Below are 22,466 nucleotides of genomic sequence, written 5' to 3'. Positions count from 1 at the left end.
CAGCAGCATCTTCGGAGCGAGCTCCGGTGCCCGTGAGGGGGCAGAGCGTGGGGGGCTGGAGGGAGGGCGGCGGCAACGGGGAGCGTTCCGAGGACCCCTTGGGCCATTTAAACAAAGCTCTCTGTTGCTGCTGCTGCCTCTGCTGCTGCCTCCGCCGCTGCTGCCTCTGCTGTGGCAAAGCCTCGTTTATCTGGAACCTCTCTGGAGGGGAGTGAGGAATTTGCAAGCGGTTGGCATTCTTCTCCGCCCCAAGCCGAACGGTAGTTGGTTGGGGGGAGGGGGGAAAGGAGGGGGTCTCCTCCACCCCCAGCTTCCCCCCCCCCCAACCCTTCAGGTATCCATAGATTTAGCTGCTTCTCTGTAGGGTTTTCTGGCAGGAGGCTGGCTCGTTGAACGCGGTGAGGAAGCAGAATGCTTCCCCCCCCCACCCCCTATTCTATCGCGGTGCCATGTGAAAATGCGGGCGAGCCCAGAGCAGATGAGCACACTTTCCCTCAGGTCCAGTGACATTCCAATGTAGATGGAGGCGCACGCGCGCCGGCGTGCATGCAGGCGTGCATGCCTGCATGCGTGTGTATGTGTGCGTGTGTGTGTGTGTGTGTGTGTGTGAGTGTGTGTGTGTGTGAGAGAGAGAGAGAGAGAGAGAGAGAGAGAGAGAGAGAGAGAGAGAGAGAGCGCAATCTTTTGGTGTGGGTAGGTCTTTTTGCTAGCTTTTTCCAAGAACACAATTAAAGAATCCGCAAATTACAGCCTCCCCCTCCCCATCTGACTTGACATTTGTAAAGGTTCCCTAGCTTTCTAATGGGGGGGCGGGGGGCGGAAGAGGTTATAGAGAAGAAGGAGGGAAGGCGGAGAGAAGTGGAAGAAGGGATAATTAGAAAGTATTAAAATAGCCAGGTGTGCTCCAGCGCGGAAATTAGAGATAATTTTTTTTAGGTAATCATGACGGTTTGTCTGATAATGCACTGTGTAATTTAATAATTAATGTGATTTGGGTTGTCTTAAAATGTAGTCAAACCGAGGTAGATAACACTTATTGGAAGAGGTACGAGTGTTGGAATTCGTGAAGAAAGGGAAGCATGTGTAATTGTATAGCTGCCTTCATTGATCTGGATAGGAAAGTTTCTGCATCAACTCAGGCGCTCTTGGGTCAGGAGGATTTTACAGGTACTCCCAAGTGGGAGGGAGGGAGGGAGGAAGGAAGGAAGGAAGGAAGGAAGGAAGGAAGGAAGGAAGGAAGGAAGGAAGGAAGGAAGGAAGGAAGGAAGGAAGGAAGGAAGGAAGGAAGGAAGGAAGGAAGGAAGGAAGGAAGGAAGGAAGGAAGGAAGGAAGGAAGGAAGGGAGGGAGGGAGGGAGGGAGGGAAGAAGGGAGGGAGGGAGGGAGGGAGGGAGGAAAATATACGATTTCTGAAAGGAATGATATGGAAGGTGAGTGGAGTTTTTTGGACAGAAAGACTACAGATTTCATCTAAGACTCGATAAGAAATTATGATTGTTTTTATTTAAATTGCTCCTTAGCGAGAGGTATGATAATGACTATAAATCATAATAATACCGTTGGGGAAAAAGTACTATATGTTAAGAGTGCATATGTAAATAATATTATTCATGTCCTACTTGCTGGAAGGTTTACCGTCCATAATTCTTTCTGAAGCTTTTCACATACTCTTGCCTGTGTTGAGACCATTCAGGGCTTTATGATTCATTTCCCTGGCAACTAACTTTCCCCCAAGGTGCTAGATTCTTTTTCTAGTATGTTAAGTGTTATGAGTTGAGAGCTTTAGTGGTAGCCAATTGTTCCAGCAGCTGAGATTAAAAGGGGGGTTGGGGAGTAGAGGAGGAGAGAGGTTGATAGTAGAATGTGCTAAAAAGTGAATGACCAAGCACAATTTCTATATTACTTGCCCTCCTCATTAAGAATGTCATGCTTTTTGTAAACCATTGTTTCAACTGAAATAAGAAGCTAAATTAAAATATTGAATTTCCTTTTGTCAGTTTCTTTGAGAAATTAATCTCGATTAGTCCAAATCCCCAGGTTGCTTTCTTTAAAAGGTCTCTATCCAGTTTTATACATACATTCTCTTCCCCTTTCATTCTCTTATCCTCATATCTATGGGCAGTTATAACCTCTATTAGTTGTTTGTGAAGTGTTATTAGGGTTTCTCTTCAGGACTCCAGAGATCTGGCTGAATCAAAGCAGTATCTTATCGACACCATCATGGTTTGATTATACTTGCTACCTAGGTGATCATAATATACCTAGTTAATGAAACCTCTCTCAGCGTAAGCCAGGGAGCATTAATAGCATCTGAAGATGTTCCCTTTGTCATGTCAGATTATGAAAATTCAACTTGTACTTTTCCTCTGGTAGATGAGTGGTGGTGTAGTGCTCAAACTGTTCCCTCTGAATAGAGTCTTTGTATCATAGCCTTGGAGACCACTATTCAAATTCTAGAACAATTCCCTTTCCACTGTACGCCCAAATATTACTTATGTCCAGATGATTTCTTTTGGAACCAGGACCAAATTGTTTTCTGTCAGTGATCACATACTGGGGAAAGAAAGAGAGAGAGAGAGAAAGAAGGAAGGAAAGAGAAAGTTGTGTAAAGAACAGTTTGGACATTTGTTGTCAGAACGGTGGCTTTATTTTTTCCCATTTCTGAAAATACTTTTGATCTGCCCAACTAAAAAATAATGGTAAATTATATAAATTCTGTTTGATTCAGAGAAGTCATGTTTTCCAATAGAGCTTGTAATTTAGCTCATATTAGCTACCAGGTTGGGAGAAAAGGAGGGGTCAGAAGGGGGAAATGTTTGGAATCTGTCTACCAGTAAATTTTACTGCCATGTTCACAATAGCTGGGAAGATTTATTATTTCGGGGAATGGTCTGTTTGTCATGTACAGTATATTGCTTTTCAGACTAAATTGCAGTCTGCTAGAGAGAGGCCTGTTCCTAAAAGCAACTTGAGGAGGCTTTTCTGGTGTTGAATTTCGAAAGTAGTAGAATATTTTCAGGGGCATTTTCCCATAAGAATGTTATTAGATACTTTGCAGAATAAAATATGTTTGAGTCCTCCAGGCAGATGAACAAATAGCTTTTAAGATGAATGATCACTCATGATGGCCCATTGACTGTCCAATGTTTAAAGGGTCCAGGTCATGTGAGATTCTGTAGTGGTATAAAATTGCTGTTCCATAAGCTTAGATGTTTGAGTTATGTACTCTCAATAGTAAAACTTGAATATTTTTACACATTATTTCTGAAAATTGGAGGTTGCCACAATACTTTTTGAAAATGAATAATAGACACTGAATTTTATTTCATGTTAAATGAAATTGATATTAAATTTTAAGCCCCTGAGTCCTAGAATTACTTTTGTTTCAAGGTGTTAAAGTGTTTGGGAACCTTTATTTTGTATTTTGTGTGCGGGTTGTTTTGGTTTTTATTTTTGGTTTTGCTTTTTTTGCTGTTTGCACATGTATATTAATGGATACAAATTAGCTTCACTTTCTTTATTACTGCAATGTCTTAGGTAACCAGGAGATTGTCTTAAATTGTAGAAGGCTTCAGGGGAACTAATCTCTTTAGAGGTTTCAGAGACCTAAAATGACTAGTTCTCGAGATTTGGGATTCCAGAATGCTAAAAGCCCTAGATAAAACTGCCAAATCAATTAAAAATCCACATTTAATTTTCTACCTCTTGTGTAAGTAATAGCACTAAAATGTGAAACTTGTGATTATCATAAATTTACTGACTTGAACTCAGTATTTTTTCTTTGCATCTCCTTAGTGTAAATAAGAAAAAGTTTTATATTGGGGCACGATTAAACTAGTGTATCCTGATGGCATTTTTGTTTGCTTATTTTTGGAATACCATAGCACTAGGAGTTAGATTTACGTATATTTCACCTGTCCCCCACCAACCAAGTCCATTAACAAAAGAAACAGAAATTGATTCTAAACAGTGAAAACCTGGGATTTGGGGTGAGGGGGGTATACTTCAATCAAGTTGTTTTTGGGACTCAGAACCAAATGCTAAAGACTATTTGCCTGAAAATCAAACCAGTGATTGTAACCTGAATCCTTTTCTCAACTAAGCTTTATTGGGACAGTAATGTAGGTTCTCTTAAATAGGATCAGTGAAATTAATCATTTAGTTTTCGGCAGGCATAAACTTCAGTCAGCTTGATGATTTTAGTGCCTGTGAATAAAGTTGTTATCTTCAAGCACAAGACACTGATGTTGTCAGAAAACTAAAATGTTACCTCACAAGAATGATTGGGTACTACAGAAAATCAGCATATATCATCCACACAAGATTGCAGTCCTTGAATTGTGCTGCTTTTATCTCTAGATTGAGTCAAATTCACATTTATGTTCCATATGCTAATTAACCAATGAGGAGATATTTTAGTTCAATCCATATTTTGGTTTACAAGGCAATAGCAAGACTGAGTGTTGCAAGTAATGGGCTCCATTATTCATGTGGCATTTAAAATATATTTGAAAAAATGTAATTACAAATAATAAAATACAGAGAGTGATCAGCTTACAGGCTTGATATCTGGTGGGCACTATGAAACAGAATTAGCATGAGATGACTCCAAAATGGGAATTATGCTTATGGTGAGAATATTTTTTTTGATCTGTTGGGAGAATTAAAAAACACATTTCCAGGTGGGATTTCTTGGTTAACAGTGCATATCTCAGAATCAGCTGTTTTCTGAGACAAGAGCTTCATCCCATGGTGACATTTTGGAATACTAATGTTATCTTTGATCTGGCTGGTGGTATTATTTTAATTGTTAAATCTTCCTATTTAATTGTAGTTTGCTCGATTTGAGATTACTTGGACATCCGTTGATGAGATGCAGAGAGAGGGAGAAAAAAGAATCTTGAAAGAGAAGATAAAAAGGAGAAAGGATCTTCAGATTTAAACCCAGTAATTAAGATTTCATGGTGCCGTTGAGCATTCCTCCTCCCCTCCCCAAATGACTTTTCTGGCAGCCATGATAACAATATATGTATGTATTTTTGGCATCTGATGAAAGATTCTGCAAAACCCCTTGCTTTTTTAGATAAATCTTGAAACTTTGCATTTGCATTCATTCAAGGCTTTTCTTAGAAACCACACACACACACACACACACACACACACACACACACACACTCTGACTTCTCATTTTAAAATATTATGTTTCATTATCCAGAATATTGATTCACTTTCAAGGTAATTGTCCTTGTTGAAGAGTTCATTTAGGCTCAGGAGACCAAATTTCATAATGAATACCTAAAGTTACATTGAAACACATACAAACATGACTTACAAAGAATTATGTAAAAGCAGTTCTGCACTGAAAAATTCATACCATGTAAGAAATACATTTCAACAGCAAGTGACCCTTAAGAAGCTAAACTAATAAGCCAAAGAGCTTCTGTTACTTATGCTGAAGCTCTGTACTCTTTAAATCCAATGAATAATTCTAATATTTTTCCTTCTTCATGGGAAGACTGCATTTTTATATTTCATTTGCTGGTCATGTCATCACATAGGGGTATCACCTGATATGATGTGATGTTCTATTTGCTTGATGACACCATTGATGGAAGGACTTGTGAGCCTGCTAAGATTTCCCAATTCATTAGCAAGCATAGGTCCTTATCTAGCAATTGAGTTTACTTTCCCTCTCAAGGAGGTACTGGGGTGACAGGATGGAGCTTGCATCAATGGTGTGTGCTACTTGTGTAGTAGTGCAGAAAATGTATTTTTATTTTCTGTTAAGAAAAGGCCCTTGCTAAAGCTAAGAGAAGTAGAGCTGCAAGCTCCTGGACAAACCTGTGTGGGAAACAAAAACTAATTAGAGCAATTAACATGATGCTCTCAGGTAGTTGTGAAATAATTATTCCCCTTTAGCATCATCACTGTTTAATTGTTCCATCCAATATTTCTGTGCTCTGAATCCAAAGGTAAAGAAGAGATGGAACTCATGGTTTCCCCACACGAATTTATTTTTCATTTACTATTTGTTTCAGACTTTTTATCTTAAAGGACTTTCTAAAGAAAGGAAAGACATTTTATAGGCTTTTCAACAGCTTTATTTTCTTCCATCTGTTTTTAAAAGCAAAATAAGTTAATTGTAGGAAGTGATTACTAAGAAGTGTTTCTGTAAAAGTGTTAATTCAGTTATGTGCTACAAACATCTTTTTATAAGCTCTTAAACATCTTTAAGATTTATATCCCCCATTTTAATAACAGGCCTTAAAATTCAGAATCACATATTATATTAAGGCTAGTTGGTTTCACATGACAGTCTTCACATGCACACATTGTGATGTTGGAAAAGTGTATGATAATTAAAACACTGTTAATAAAAATTATTATTTAAATGTATATATGATCTTAAATAATCTATGAAGTTACTTCTGTTTTCTGTTAAATCTCAATTTTTAAAAATGAATGCCTCAAAGATTCTTGCAAATCATATCATATTATAAGTGCTTTAAAATGATTTATATTGATAACAATTTAAAGGAAATTATATTTAGGCTATATTTTATCAAGAACAGTTTATAGTTATAATGGTATACTTCCATGCAGAATGGTGTGGCCTTGTAACCTAGGCAGGAGAAAGAAAAACAGAGGGTAGATGTATGTGTATGTGTGGGTGTGTGTGTGTGGGTGTGTGTGCGTGGGTTTGTTTGTGTTTGTGTGTTGGTGGTCCATTTACAAATAGTTCATTAACTACAGTGTTGCTTTTAAAATGGGAGATAGAGACTCTTCAATGTTTGGATTTCATATCTGAGTAATCCAAGAAGTTAGATGAGACTCTTTGGTTGTATATGTCACGAACGTGTACTTCCCTTAGAATAACTACATTGGCTGACATTTTCGGTCCCTCTCTTAGACCTGAAGAGTTCCCACTCTCATAAATGGTAGTGATAATAATACAACTGGACTAGAATTCATTTCAGTTCATTTGTTAGACAAGACTGATGTATTTAGGCAACTTAATCTTTTTATGTGTCTAAAGAGTAACAAGTTATAGTTGCATACACATATTCAATATATATTTATATAGATTATTATTATGCTTTCTCAAAAAAAAAAAACCTCATAACCTTTAGATCCTGTGTAATGGCTTTCCTGAGGGTTGTTCTCAGATTCTTGAGAAGTATCATATACCCTTTTCCATAAACTGTATCATCATTTCTCCTCTTCTGTTTCTTATGGAACCCGGACCCTATTCTATATGATAGATTGGCTCAATTTTGGAATTTAGATTAGAAATCTCCCCAAAAATATTTGCAATAATTTTTCTACCGCCTATGATCATTAGTCACAAAACAGCATTGTGCCTAATTTGAGTTACAGTCAACTCTATGAGGTCAACTTCAAAAACATATTGAATGGAGTGTATGTTATTGGAAAATACTCTTCATTTACCCAAAATTGTATCCACTTATTGGTGTTGGGGCATAAGTAGGTGTTAAAGAGATACATAACATGGCATCAATGTACTTTTGTACAGATAGACTTGGGGCAAGAGAAAAAAACCTAAAGAGTTATGTAATCTAAAAGACATAATTTAATTTGAAAAACTAAAGTGAACCCTACTAGGGTCAGGTATGTCCATGAGGATATGAATCAAGGATATGTGGATATGTTTATATGTTCATATTGAGAACTCATGAATTCTGATATTCCTTTAAATGTTATTGAAATGTGGTATCTGAGAAGCAACATTTTTACTTTGTCCAGATTTGTGATTTCATTGGTATAAGGAACTTCCAATGAGAAAACTCTACCAATCAGTAAATATTCTGCAACTGAGGAGAGGTGGTGGGATGGGGTGTGGGGCTAGGATGTTGAGTGATTTGCCCAGAGTGACAGAGCCAGTAAGTGCAACGTAAATCCAGGTTGTCCTAATTCCAAAGTTTTTTTTTTTTTTTCTATCTACAATAATATGGTCTAGTATAGCTCAGGGAGTACAGACCTGAGAGTTAGAAGACATACATGATGCAGGTTTGAGCCCTGCTCTGCCAGTTAGGGTCATAGTATCATAGAGCTAGATCTAGAAGGGACCACAGAGCCCATCCAATTGGGGCTACATATTGACTCAGAAAAATGAAATTAACATGATGTGTATTTTTATTTATTTTGTTAAAACATTTCCCAATTACATTTTAATCAAAGTAGGACTGTGCTCAGGAATTTTCTATACCTCGAGTTTGATTATTTTTAAATAGATTACGTCTATAATTATAATGCTGGACTTCTATGTCAGATTGGTGTGGGCTTCTTTTTTATATGAGGAAACTGAGGCCCAAGGGGGTTTGTTTATTAGATCATACTACACTGATAATGTGCTTAATGGAATTTGAGTCCAAGTCCTGTCTCCTGAACCAGCATCCTTTCCACTTTACCACTGGATTTAGAAATGAAGAACCAAGTTCAGATTCTGGCTGTGCTGTTTATTGCTTGTGTGAGCTTAAGCCAGTTGTTTAGCGTCTCTGCGTTCTGTTTTCCTCATCTGTTAAAATGAGAAGATTGGACTAAAACAGAGGTGGGGAACCTATGGCCTCAAGGCTATGTATGGCCATCTAGGTCCCCAAGTGCGGAGCTTGGATTGAATCCAAACTTCACAGAACAAATCCTTTTATTAAGGGGATTTGTTCTGTGAAGTTTGGACTCCGTCAAAAGGCTGCACCCAAGGACCTAGAAGGCCACATGTGGCCTTGAGGCCGCAGGTTCCCCACCCTTGGACTAACAAAGGATGTCTAAGTTTCCTTTTAGTTCTACATTTATGATGCTTTCTGAGTCTCTACGCAATAATTATCCTTACTGGGTCATTTTGAAGAAAAAGTTATATCAGAAGGGAAGAAATTTAAGGTCCAGCATCATAACCAAAGGTATATAGCAAAATAATGGTGGAATTAGGAGTAGATACCAACTCAATAGTCTACTCATTAGCGTACTCCAGAACACTTTTACTAAAAGTTTTTTTTAAATGAAAAACATAAAACCCAGGAAGTTCCAAGGACCAAGACTTTGTGTGATTCCGCTTCGACACTTCCTTAGTGCTTTTTCTAGCTCTGACTTACCTATTTATACACCTGGTATCTTAAGCTTTCTGGGTAGAGAATTCTTTGCATCCTTTTTTTTTTTTAAACCATCAGTGAAGTTTCTTTAACACCTTTTAGGCTCAAATTAATTGTAAACAGAGAGACAAAAAAACTGGCCATAAGTAATGAATGACTTTTTTAATAAAAATCCCTCAAGGCAGCAGAAGCGTCCTCCAGAAAATGTCCTTATAACTTACGGACATACCTCAACAGGAACAGGATCCATGGTTACTTTTCCAATCCAATTCTACCCTTCGCTCTTACTTTTGGTTGACCCAGTGTTGTAGGTGCAACGTCATCAGCCATGAAGTCATAGCTTCCCTTTTCTGCTTTAAAAACAGAGAAAATAAAAGAAAGAATTCTTGGAAATTTTGGATATATATGCACAAAAGAAATCCAACTCAAGCTATGGATGTGAAAGTGATTGAAGTTTCAGGCTCTGTGTGTTAACATAAGCCAACACCCAAACAACACCCAACACAGATTCATCAACTCAGCTATTCCCTTATGCTCTGATGTTTCTGAGAGAACCCTTGAGCTGTAAGACCAATGAAGCAAAAGGAAGCTGAAAATTGATATTTCATCTCCCTATGAGATCCTGAGGGAAGACAAAGACAGAGGCAGAAAGCTAATAAGAAAGCAGAGCATTTGTTGGAGAACTAATGTGAGCTTTGCTTATCAACTCACCTTTTGACCACTTAAACTATGTACCAAATTCCTTATCCCCTCAAAAATGCGGATGCTAGGTCTTGCATCATCTACCTCATGGATACTTCTAGGAGAATATATGTCCAAGTACTCCAAAACCATGATGAACTGTATAGATGGAAATTTCGTCTTATAAGCCCTAGCTCATATTTGAATCAAATCTAAATAGTAGTACTATTTTTGGAGTGTGTCTGTTGGGTCTTTTTTAGATCTATTGGATTCATAACTTCTTACAAAAATTTTTTTCTATTTAGATTTCCCAGGTATCTTCCTAGATTTAAAAGGAGGGGGTCATTTTATTTCTGTAGTACAGTTCTTAGAATGGGGGTTACCAGAACGGAATTGTACCTAAATATCAGAATTATTTCTCTGCTGTTGGGTCTGTCTGTAACCACTGCATGTTTCTAAGTATGCAACTGTATTTTGACTTCCTATTTTATAGAAGGGGTGTTGAGTTTTCTGGTTGAGCATAAGGGTAGCATATTTCAGAGTGATTAACTTCATGGATGTCATTGTCTTGGCCAGCTATATTTGGCTAGGCTGCAGCTGTGTTTGCTTTCTCTAAATTGTCACTGAGAGGCCTCCAACTCCAATTATTCACTTCAACCCATGCTGTTAAAAATCTTTCCTCATGACACCCATTGTCCACCCAATCATCTTTTCCCGTTGTCCATGTCTGCAAGTCTACGCAAACCCTTTTGACAGTCAGAGTGCTGGTTAACACCATTACCAGTTCCCCAACTGCATCTTTTGCAGTACTTTATTAATAAAATCACTACCCTTATTTCATCATACTACTGACTGTCTGAATTTCTCTCCTTTTTGGAAAAATAAATCCCTTGAATTTTTCCTCTCTCGTTTCTCATTTTGGTCAAAAATTTACTTAGCTCTGTTAAAAATGTCTTTTCTCTCTTCTCTTTGACACACTGTTCTCTCTCTCTCTCTCTCTCTCTCTCTCTCTCTCTCTCTCTCTCTCTCTCTCTCTCTCTCTCTCTCTCTCTCTCTCTCTCTCTCTCTCTCTCTCTCTCTCTCCTGAACATCTGGGTACTTTTTCTTAGTGACTATGCATGTAATGGATGAAGAGCTGATCTGAAAGCCAGGAAGAACTGGTTTCCAAGTCCAGTCTCTGACCCATACTGACTGTGTAACCCTGGCCAATTCACTTCAGCTCTCAGGGCTCTAGGCAACTCACTAAGGTTCTGAATATCAGGAGAAGTGCCAGCCCACATGGGCTGAGGGAGTTTCCTTACCTGGGAGTTTACTAAATCAATAAAATTGCAGATTTAGTCTTTAGCCATCCAGACAAAACACATTGCATTTAATATGCATAGACAAATCATATTCTGTTTTGTGCAACTTAGTGAAAAAACCTTCTTCTTGAATTCTTGGGATTTTTCAAGTTACACCTAGCCTTTAAGAACTGAATTTGTGTAGTTTCCAGGAGTCACCATCAACAGACAATTCAGTAAAGCTTTTTACATCAGTTGAAATGTTGAACATCAAAGACAAGAGGGCTTACTGGTCTGTCCGTGAATCCTAAATGAAGTCTGTTCTTGGGTCATCTTACGATTCGTTGGATGACAATCATCTACTTCTCAAAATCCAGTTCCATCTCCTATAAAATAAAGAGAGTAATATATCACAGTTGCTTACATTTGTATGTTGCACATTTATATAGTGCTTACTCTGTGCCAGGCACTGTGCTAAGGACTTGACAATTATTATCTCATTTGATCCTCATAACAACCGTTGGAGCTAAGTGCATTTTGCCCCATATTTCTCCCTATTCTCCAGTCCTCCCACTTCTCCCCAAAGGGTATCTAAATATCAGAATCATTTCTTTGCTGTTGGGTCTGCTTGCAGCTTCATAATGCTTAAAACTGACCCCACAGCCATCTCACCATCACACTCTAAGAATCAAATATAGTGGAACTTCATTACAGCATCCCTAGTTAATGTTTTCTGTCTCAGAACATTCATGCTTTAAAATCTCAGCCAAAGACCCATAAAGCTGTATTACTCCCATATAAACTTTCAGAAAATGCTTGGTCCCCGGGAAAATGTTATGAAGACTTTTTTTTTGTCTGCACAGTGATTGAGAAATAAAATGCAGTTCATGTTCCAGCTGTGAACTTGTGATCAGGCCTTCCATTCTGGGAAGGGGTGAGACGAAAGCAATATCCCCATCCAATATCCCCATATGCGCATTCTGAAAAACCCATCTCTATGCCAGCTGAAATAGATTTTGATTTTCTTATGGGAAGAGAATCAGCTGCACAATATGAAGGCTAGTTTTCACATAATGGGAATCCTAACCCTAGCGAGAAAAGAGGGGGAGGAAAAAATAGTCCAATCTTTAAACAAACAAACAAAAATTGATATAAATATGGTAGGGCCTCACTTAGTAGGGATGTTGTAGACACTGGTGCCCAGTGTTGAGTTTCCTGAGCCCCAGAACACCTGGAAAAGATGCTAAGAAGAATTTAAAGTAGGCAATGTAATTCTTTACTGGATTCTACAAAAATTTATGTATTTATTGCATATAAAAAATGTTGGCTCCTTTACATTAAGACAGATCAGGGTAAAAAAGCAGACTGAGAGTTTTGCATAATTTCCTTGATAATCTTTTGAATGAATTAATTTAGGGTTTCAATAAATCTTCCAAATTGGGATTTTCAGTGCCAAATCAATCATGTATGTTACTCCTGATAGTATCCTTGAATTGTAGTTGAGTCTTGTTTACCTGTCTCTTGACTTTGTTAATATAGCCTTTGGGGCAGTTAGGTGGTGCAGTGGTTAGAGTGCTGAGCCTGGAGTCAGGAAGATGAGTTCAATGTGGCCTCAGACACTTATTGGCTGAGAAAGTCACTTAACCTTGTTTGCCTCAGTTTTCTCATCTGTAAAATCATCTGGAGAAGGAAATGGCAAACCACTCCAGTATCTTTGCCAAGAAAACCTCAAATGGTGCCACAAAGAGTCAGACCCAAATAAAATGAACAAACAACAATATAGCCTTTATAGAAGGAAGAACTCTTAGCTGCCATGTAGCTTATGGAAACTTACCACATGAAAATTTCTTTCAGATTGCTTTGCCCTCCGAGCTTAAAAGTTGGAGGGCTCAGCACAGATGCCTGATGCCTGTGAAAGTTTGTAAAATGCTTACCACATACCATGAGAAGGTGAAGAGAGCAAGATAAGCTCACTGGGAAGTGAGACAACATCTCTTGAGTTCCAAAAGAGTCAGTAGATTGGTATCCTTCCCAACATGGAGCATCACAGTCCTTGGAGTCTATAGGTTAACTGAGGGTCCATCATGAAAGAGCTAGTAGCTTTGAAAGCATGGAGGAAACTGTTAGTGATTGGAGGATAATTGTAAACTACCATTTGGAAATGGCTAATATCAGTGAAACCTCTAGAGAGTAGGATGTCTTCCTAATACAAGTAATAGGGTTGGTTTTTTTCCATTACAATGAACCATTTTATAAATATTATGAGTTTTTTTTCTTCTGTGACAATATAGACCTTTAAGTTTAATAGGCATTGTTTCACTGGGACCAAGATATCATGCCAAGATATTGCAAAAGGTAACAGGTACTTGAATGGTTCCATGTCTTTAGTATCAGCCACCTGGCTTCCTCCTTCTTCTTCCTCTTCCTCCTCCTCCTCCTCTTCCTCTTCTCTCTCTCTTTCTCTTCATATATATATATACATACATATTTATTCATTTATTTATTTATATGTATATACATATATTTTTTTTTTCCTCTTGTTTATTCAAGTTACGACTCTTATGGGTGGGTTTTAACTTTATGTCTATGTTCAAGGCAGGAGTTAGTGCAGAGCTGACAATACCAATGCATTGACCCAATGTGATGCCATGTGCTATGCATGATTTTTTTCCTCAGTGTTCTATAAATACATACTTCTGGATGCTAGTTCTGTGTGAATTCTTTAACTGGTCTTGAGGAAAGTGCTTAAAGGACTTGAAGTCCTAGGATTTGAAGTAGGGAGGTATCTCTGGACCTCAGAACACTATAAATCTATTGAATCCCAGTTCAGTGGAACAATTGGCAGATGAATGTATTGCGGGCATAAAGTGTAAGTTCTCTGCTGTGCTCCAACAGTCTTCTCATTTTCATTTTTCTTGCAGGTAAAATGCATTTGCTTATATCTTATTCCCCAGCCAGGTTAATTCCAGAATCTAGAAGGCAAGAGTATCACGAGAGATGTGGATTGAAAGAGTCACCAAAGCAGCGTCAAGATCTCCTAATGCCTCAGACTAATACTGGCTTACTGCTGAGATAGCGTAGCAATTAACTTTGAATGTAAGGTGGATACTCATTCTTTGTCCAAGATAACAGTATTTTTTTATGAGCTAGATTTCTCTTGAAGAACATATTAGACATCTGGTATCACCCCTCCTATACCTCCAAAAGATAGATGCCCTCTAAATGTTGTGATTAAACCATACATCTGATTTTCTATGTGGTATCTACACAAATATCTGACCTTTCTAAGTTTTTACTCTGTTTTACACACTTATATACCTATCTCCCACTCTCCCCCAAAAAGCTAATTTTTCTTTTGACCAGTTAATGAACTTCCTACCATCAAGACAAATCAAGATCTGCAATTTTTGCCAAGTGGTTTTGTGCCCAAGTTGCAGTTATGACCTAGTGAGGCATGGGAATCAGTCCATTTAGAAATCGGGATCCTTTGTACTTCTGCCTAGCTTTTTTGGTCAAGTACTTGAGTGCTTGATAAACTGAACTTTCAAAGAATCTTAAATTCTTTTTGGTTTTGTTCTGCCTTATGGAGGAACCCAGTGCAAGAGGAAGGATAATAGAAAAGTTAGAGGAGAATTCATGCATGGGTTGGTATAACTCACAAACCATTTCATACTGAATATTAGCTTGTTGAAATGCCTCTACTCTTGGCAGGAGACAAGCTTTGTAACCTAAGAGGATGTGATTTGAGTGGAGTTTTCATGCCCCGTGTGCTTATTGTATTCTTGCTACTGATGCAAACATTATCTATAATTACATTTTCAAGTGACTGAAAATTGCAGGCTTTGTTGAACAAAAATACAGCTGAAGAATGGAATGTATATCCACTCCACCCTCATTATAAGGCTTTCAAAAATCAAACTATAAGGCCCAATACCATGGCTCTCAACTACATGATACCAGCTCCATTCTCTGATGTTTGAACACTTTGTTAAAATGCTGGGTTTCCAAAGATGATCATATAATTGAAGGAAAACATTATTACTCCTTCAGTGGTCGTTTGTGCCATTTCCAATCTAGTTACAATGACACCTATTGTAAATCCTCTATTTTCGCAATATAAAACAAGAAACACTAGTCTCATTTTGATAAGAATGTGGGAAAGCCTAGATAGGGTTGGTCAAGGTTCAGCTTCCAAACTATTGTAGCTTCTATGGACCTATTTGAATGTGATTCTCTTTTCCTGGTTTCCCCAGCCTAGATGGGACTGACTCAATGAAGACTTGGTCCTCTGGGGTCAGCACCAGCAGCAGAGTATAGAAAAAGAAAAAAAACTGCACCACATTTTGGCTAGACCTGAAATGAAATCGTTCATTTCCTCATTTCAAAAGAGAGCCCTCTTTGGTTTTATTATTTTTATTTTGTTGTCATTGTTATTTTTAGGAAGAAACTATACATTGAAATTTAGCGTTCAAGCTGCCGTTATCCTTGTACAGTCCATTATCTCAAAAACCTTTGAAGCGTCTTTTAACAAAATAGATGAGATACTTCCTTTGGAGGAATGCAATGGGAAGTGACCTTTACATTTCTTATGTGTTTTTATAAAATTGTATTCTATCAGTCAACAAGCATTATTAAAAATTTATTTCATTCCAGGGATACAAAGGGGGAAAAAAAAAAGAAAACAGCCCATGCCCTCAAGGAGCTTATATTCATATGGGGAAGGCAGCCTGTGCCCATATAAACAGAGTATGCACAATCTATACAAAATAAATACAAGTTAGTTTGGGGAAGGGATGCACTAGCAGCTTGGATGATCAAGAAAAGCTTCACATGGAAGGTGGTGGTTGAATTGACTTTTCAAGGGAACTAGAGTTACAAGAGGTGGAGGTAAACTTTTCTCACATTTCAGAACATCTTTCAGGTCAATAAAACTAATTTCAGGATCAAAGTAAATCAGAACTCTTTGGGAAGTCAGTATTTTATTGTATTATGTTAAGGAAATGTAGAATCAGTCTAAATGACTTTATCAAAATACCCAGAAGATCCATAACATTCCCAGTTCTATATTTTGTCCTCCCCAGGCTGAACAAACAATATCTTTGGAAATGAGAATGCTTTTATGGTTTAATTATTTTTAACCATTCACAACCCTAAAAATCTGAGGAGTATTTATACTCAATGTAATTTCCCCCTCCATAAATAGTTTACTGCCCTTTTCAGTCATGCTTATAACTAACAATCTCAGCTGCGTGTTGGGTGGGGACAGGCCATTTATAGCAGTGGTATATGGGTCATCAACTGTATTTATTGGTTAAACACAAACAGGGTACAGTAGTTGAAATAAGATACATTTTAGGGTCAGAGTAGGAAATGTGTGTGCTCAAAGTAACATGTGAAAAAGCACACTAACATGTCTCTGTGTTGTATTTTGTGTGAGTGGATTGTCACAGATTTTAAAGTGATTTACTTTGTACAGTGAATACTTTGCATAGTAGCCAAACTCCAGTAATATAATATAATATGTACAATTGTAAGGTGTAAATGAGGGCAACTCAATTTGTATATTTCATATATTATCTCTGTGGATTACAAATGCTCTCTCCCATACTCCATACTCCCATACTCCAAACAACAGGTTATTTGTTTTTGCCTCTGATTAAAGTGTCTGTGCTTTGGGATACCTTATATTCTTAGGCAATCAGCAAAACTCACTTTAAAAAAAAGTGTAATTAGTATAAAATAAAGCCAGAATAAATTAGTTTCAACCAGAGTTGCCTGGGTAGAAACCTTAAATGACAGAATAGTTGCTATAGTGGAATCAAATGGGATCTGTTATCCAGTTTGCAATTTGAAAAGGACAGTATTGGTACAACTGGTTGAAAAGTGAAGCAATGAAATAACTGGAGAATTTTGGACTTAAATGGCTCTCTCTCTCTCTCTCTCTCTCTCTCTTTCTCTCTCTTTCTCTCTCTCCCCCTCTCCCCCTCTCCCCCTCCCCTCCCCCTGTCTCCCCCTTTCTCCCCCTTCCATTCCTGGAGCCTTCTGAATAGCCCCACCCAAATGGCATCTCATGTTCAAAATGGAAAAAATTAATTCTATTTTCCCTCCCTCAACACATTCCTCTTCCTAACTTCCCTGTTTCTCTCGTGAATTCCACTTTCCTTCCAGTTAGCAAGTATCACAACTCCAGAATCATCCCCACCTCTTCACTTTCCCTTAGATCACATATCCAATCATTTGTCAAGGCTTGTTGACTCAAACTCTACTATACCTTCTCCTTTTCTCTTTTCACAAACTCACCTTCCTGCTTCACACCTTCATCACTTCTTAATTGGAGTATTATATAGCTTCCCAATTGGTCTCCTTTCTTCTAGTCTCTGAGCTTTCTACCCTACACTCCACATAACTGACAAATTGATATTCCCAGACCTTTCCATGTCACTCTCCTGCTCATTCTGATAACTCCTTTGGCCTCTTGGATAAACTACAAACTCCCGTTTGGAATTTTAAAATTTTCACAATCTCAGTCCAAGCTATCTTTCCAGGGTTTTTATATAGTATACCCCTTTATGTATTCAATGTCCCTGGTGGACAAAACAGTTTACTGTCCCGTGTACATAGTGGTCCATCTCTCATCTCCATGCCTTTACATAGCCTGTCTCCCATGTTTTGAGAGTACTCTCACTTAACATCTGCCTTTAACAATCTCTAACTCCCTTTAAAGTTTAGCTTCTGTCACTTCCTACAGAGTGTTTTCATGATCCTCCCATCCCCTTCCCAATAGCTTGTGCCTCTCAGCCCTCCCTGACTCAAATCAAAGTCAACTGTAAGTCATGTCATCATCTTGATGTCATGGTCCTCTTCGAGAACAAAGGACAAACACAACACAAGCTTGTGCCTCTAAAACTACTCCGTATTATATTTATTTTTTATTTACTTACATATGTGTATATGTGTGTTTGTTTTCAAATAGAACTTAACCTCCTGGATGTCAGGTATTGTTTTATTTTTGTCTTTGTATTCCCGAGACACCAGCACCGTGTCCAGTACATAGGAGACATTTAATAAATATTTAGGGATTCAACAAGAACATATTCATATGCCTCAATGGATTCATATCTCAATCACATAGGTTAAAAGTTTTTGGCATTAAAATGCTGTACTACCTTAAATTTTCCTATTCCCAAGTCTGGTTTTTTGTTTTATTTTATTTTATTCATATACATTCATCTTAAGCTAGTTTTACCAAGTAGAAAAGTAGAATATTTGGCATGCGGAAAATGTGTGAATGGTTTTTTTCCTCTTAACTTCCTTTATCTTTATCAGTATAGGGTAATAGTAATAATGATAGCTAACATTGATATAGCTCTTACTATTTGATAGGCATTGTTGACTTTCTTGTGAAATGAAAAAAGAATTAGCTTTGATTAAAGTTGTAGTGATATATTCAACTGTATCATACAAAAGACTGTTTATAAGAGTTGGGGGCATTCTGTGATGGTGGTTCTACCTCTTAGGTTACGTTCTTCTAGAGCAAGTGAGATTATTTCTGATTTGGATTATTGAATTAGAATTCTAGACCTGAAGGGATTTCCTCGGTTTATCTAAGTTCATTCCCCCTACTTTTTGAGCTTCAACTAAAGTAGCCAGTTAACTTATTACAGAGAAATTAGGCAAATCTCAAAGGAAAGGAAAATGGCCATAGATAATTAACAATTAAAATTATCGATACTCTACTTCAGATATGCCTGTCAGACAGAAAATGGTTTATTAGTATGACATTGTGGAGTGTGGACAGGACTGGGGATAAATTTTAAGTGGTTAAATGTATTTGCATGTCTTTTTGTGTTTTTTTTCTTGCTTAGGTATAAAATTGACAGCCGTTCCAAGAAAATGGCTGTTTATCTACCTTTTAAAACTTTATGAAAGAGTGTTCCATAGCCTCCCAGTGACACCGTCTTCTCATCTATGAACCTAATAGATGGACAATTCTTCCTACTCCCTAAGTTAAATCCCCTCTGCTGCTGTCCCTTTTTGACAGCTTCTCTTTCTAAAATCTTAAGTACTTTGCATCTAGAATCAAGGTTGGGGGATCATGAGATTGAATTACACTAGTTAATGAAGTTTTCACTTAAGTTGTATGCATCTCTACTCCTGAAACCTCCTTGTTTTCCTTTGTTAACCTCAGATAGTTCTGATAACTTTCTACTGTTATTGCTAAGGAAAAGAAACTGCTAGTGTGTGTTAAAGATTGTAGAGGCTTTTATCAAGCAATAATAAAAAGGTCTAGACAGAAATAAAGGAAGATTGCTTCCCAAGTGTCTGAACTTTGATCTTAGGTGTACACTACTGTGTAATGTTAATCTCTCTCTCTGTCTCTCTCTCTCTCCTCTTCTCTCCCTCTCTCCCTCATTCTCATAGTACTAGGATTCCAGAGCCTTCATGGTATACATACATTTTCTCATGATTTCATGATTTTTACATCTTTGCCCAGCTGTTTGTTATTCAGTTCAGCCATCAGCATCTGAGTCTCAATGGACCATGTAATATGCAGCTGTAGCCAGATGTAATGCTTCTTAGTCCTAAATGTTTGTGTTAGGAACTAAGAGTGGCAGGATAAGGACTACTGATAACAGTGTTACTGGCATTAATTTAAGCTCTAGAGCTATACAAATTTAGTTTGGCAATTTTATTTCATAAACCACAAGCCTGGTGATTTTTGCCATCTCCCTTCTTGTTGGGTGACGTTTACATTGTACTGGCATTGGTAGGACCTGTACTCAGGAAGTTAATTCAAATAACAGGGAGCTGTCCAATCTTTGTGTGAAATTCTTTGGAAGCAGTAATGTGCTCAAGCTAAGAAAAGGTCAACCTGGATCTAAACAAAATCTCTGCTTAGATTAAACTAATTTTGTGAAAGTCCTTTTAGAAAAAATTTTATGGTAAAAAGAGAATTTTAGGATGTCACTTCAGTCTTGCCGTCAAACTTTCTTGTTTTCATTTAATCTTTCAATTCCTCCCCCTTTGGATTTACATGATGCATCTTTGTTTAGGTACTATGGCTTCTACTAAATTTAATTACTTCCCTTCCAGGTTTCGAGTGCCGGGCGACTTCTATTAATTGTTAAGTACTTTCCTGTGCCATTTACACAGTAAAAGTGTGGGTTACTAATTGAAAGTTCCTCTATCAAATGGCAAGTGACACCATCAAACTATAGGTTTGACTTAGATGCTAATTTTTCTTTTTTAAAATCTGTTTTTGCTCTAAAAAAGAAAATGATACTTTGAATTTTGCATATTAACTAAAAAAATATGACTTAAGGAGGCAGGAGGTCCTTTTTAGGTCCTCTGGTTTTATAACTGGTTCCAACCTTGAATTGACGTGAAGCTTGAGTATGCTTGGAACTAGCACCATGTTGCCACTAGAGGGTGTCTTACTCTCCTGCAGTCTTTGATAGAATCTTGAAATGGCAGCTGGCGATGACTTTAGCTGCTGAAGATCCTTGGAGAAGGTCATGTCATCACCTTGATTTCACCCACTATAAATTCTTAGTGCCTAAACTCAGCTGGCTCTTTATTATTGCTTGGCACCCCTACTGTTCTTCACTCACTGATTCGCTGTCTTCTTCCCCACAATGACATAAGCTCCTTGAGGGCAGGTATGATTTCCTTTTGTCTGTATATTCCCAGCATCTAGTACAGTGCATGGTATATAGTAGGTGATTCATAAATGCTTGTCTAATTGAATTGTTCTAAAACTTCTCTTCAAGTCCCTTACTGCCTTCCACTTCATTGAACAACCATCCCATCTCCCTTTCACCATCAAACTCTACCCTTTTATTTCGGAGCCCCTTAGAATCTCTATTTTGTTTTTTCTTCGTCTATTGAAACTGTTCACTTAAAGGTCACCAGTGACCACCTGCTTCACAAATCTAAAGACCTTTTCTAAATCTTAACCTTCCTTGACCTCTATGCACCATTTAACAGTGTTGCATGTCAACTTGATATTTTCTCCTACTTTGTTTCCTAATGCACCAGACTTTCCTCACCTTCCTTCTAGGTAGATTTAGATGAAAAAAAACCTGGATTTAAAACTTGCTTTAGACACTAACTAGCTGTGTGGTCCTAAGCAAGTCACTTGTTGCATATACAGCACAAATACCTAAACAACATCTTTATTTGGATGTCCTTTCAGTCTTCAAAATCAAACTATCCAGAACTGGTTCTGTGCCCCTCCTTGCAACCTATTCCTTCTTCCAATATTACTGCCTTATCCACCTTGGCATCACCTTCTACACTTTCCTCTCCCTCAGATCCCACATTCAGTTGATTGTCAAGATGTATCAATGCTACCAACTTAACCATCACTCCCATCTCCTCTCTCTGTTGCCACATTAGTGCAGGCTTTCACTACTGCTCACTTGCACTATTGCAATGAAGATCACTAACCGAGAGGCTTCAAGTTGTTAATTTGTGGAGTCAGAGGTTGATATGATAGAGGTTAAATGAAGCATGTGTGGAATGGAGGAGAGATAACGGGGGTTTGCCAATAAAGTGTTTGGATTTTAGAACCATTGCTTTTATAGAGTCAGTTCATTGTTATTCTTATACCTCTCCCACTTGAACTGATATGTAGGAGAGCTAAGTTTCAATAGCATTAGAAGGATGTCCTTTTTATCCATCTGTTGACTAGATCCATCCCTAGGATGCTTTGTCCCTAGGAGGACCAAGTCCCACTAACAAGCAGGTGAACAATTCAGTGCTTCAGAAACATACCTTTCACACATGGAAATATTTGTTTCCCTTTCTTTCCTGATATACTCTTTTATCGTTCACTTGGTTTAATGGAACTTTTTAAATAGTCTTGACTCGCAAGAGAAAAATATATCCCTCATTAGAAGAAATATTTCAAAAAGGACTAGACTGTATTATTTCCTGAGCTATATGAGACTAGAGAATTGTGGTGGTGGTAGTAGCTATATGTGTGACCTGTGGAGTTGAATGATAGTTCATACTGAAGAATTATTCCTTTGATTGTTAATTATTAATACTTATTATTGCTATAATTAATACATATTAAGTTATTGTCCCAGGAAGATTATCAACTCATAGAAGTTATAATGCTCCAGTTGGTCTCCCTTTTCCTAGTTACTCCCTTATCTATCCAAACTGTATTTCACAGAGCCGCCATCATAATCTTAACAAGAGAAAATATCACTCCCTTCCTCAAAAACCTTCAGAGACTCCCTATTATAACCTTTGCTAATATTTAAGATTCACCTACACCAGTTTCATTACAACTTTGCTTCCAGCTCGTTTCTCATTGCATCTTTCATTCATTTTGTTTCAGCCGAACTAGCTCCTTCCTCTGTTCATTTGCACAAGGAACCCCCCATTCCAGGT

At 37.8% G+C, this 22,466-nt stretch overlaps 1 protein-coding gene across 42 annotated transcripts in view; it reads left to right on the top strand.

Annotated features, from left to right (window-relative positions):
- CELF2 (CUGBP Elav-like family member 2) overlaps window positions 1-22,466 on the top strand; it is a 620,126-nt gene that overhangs the window by 249,221 nt on the left and 348,439 nt on the right. For 20 of the 42 annotated variants that reach the window (XM_072653373.1, XM_072653346.1, XM_072653378.1 and 17 more), the window contains one exon: window positions 22,414-22,464. The exons of the other annotated variants lie outside the window; for them this stretch is intronic. In XM_072653373.1, coding sequence (XP_072509474.1) covers window positions 22,414-22,464 — 51 coding nt within the window. The remainder of the gene's footprint in view (window positions 1-22,413; window positions 22,465-22,466) is intronic. 42 annotated transcript variants of the gene reach the window in all.

Source organism: Notamacropus eugenii, chromosome 3 (assembly GCF_028372415.1).
Source record: "Notamacropus eugenii isolate mMacEug1 chromosome 3, mMacEug1.pri_v2, whole genome shotgun sequence".
NCBI lineage: Eukaryota > Metazoa > Chordata > Mammalia > Diprotodontia > Macropodidae > Notamacropus > Notamacropus eugenii.
The sequence above is the reverse complement of the archived record's forward strand: the minus strand, read 5'-3'. Positions and strand labels throughout refer to the sequence as shown.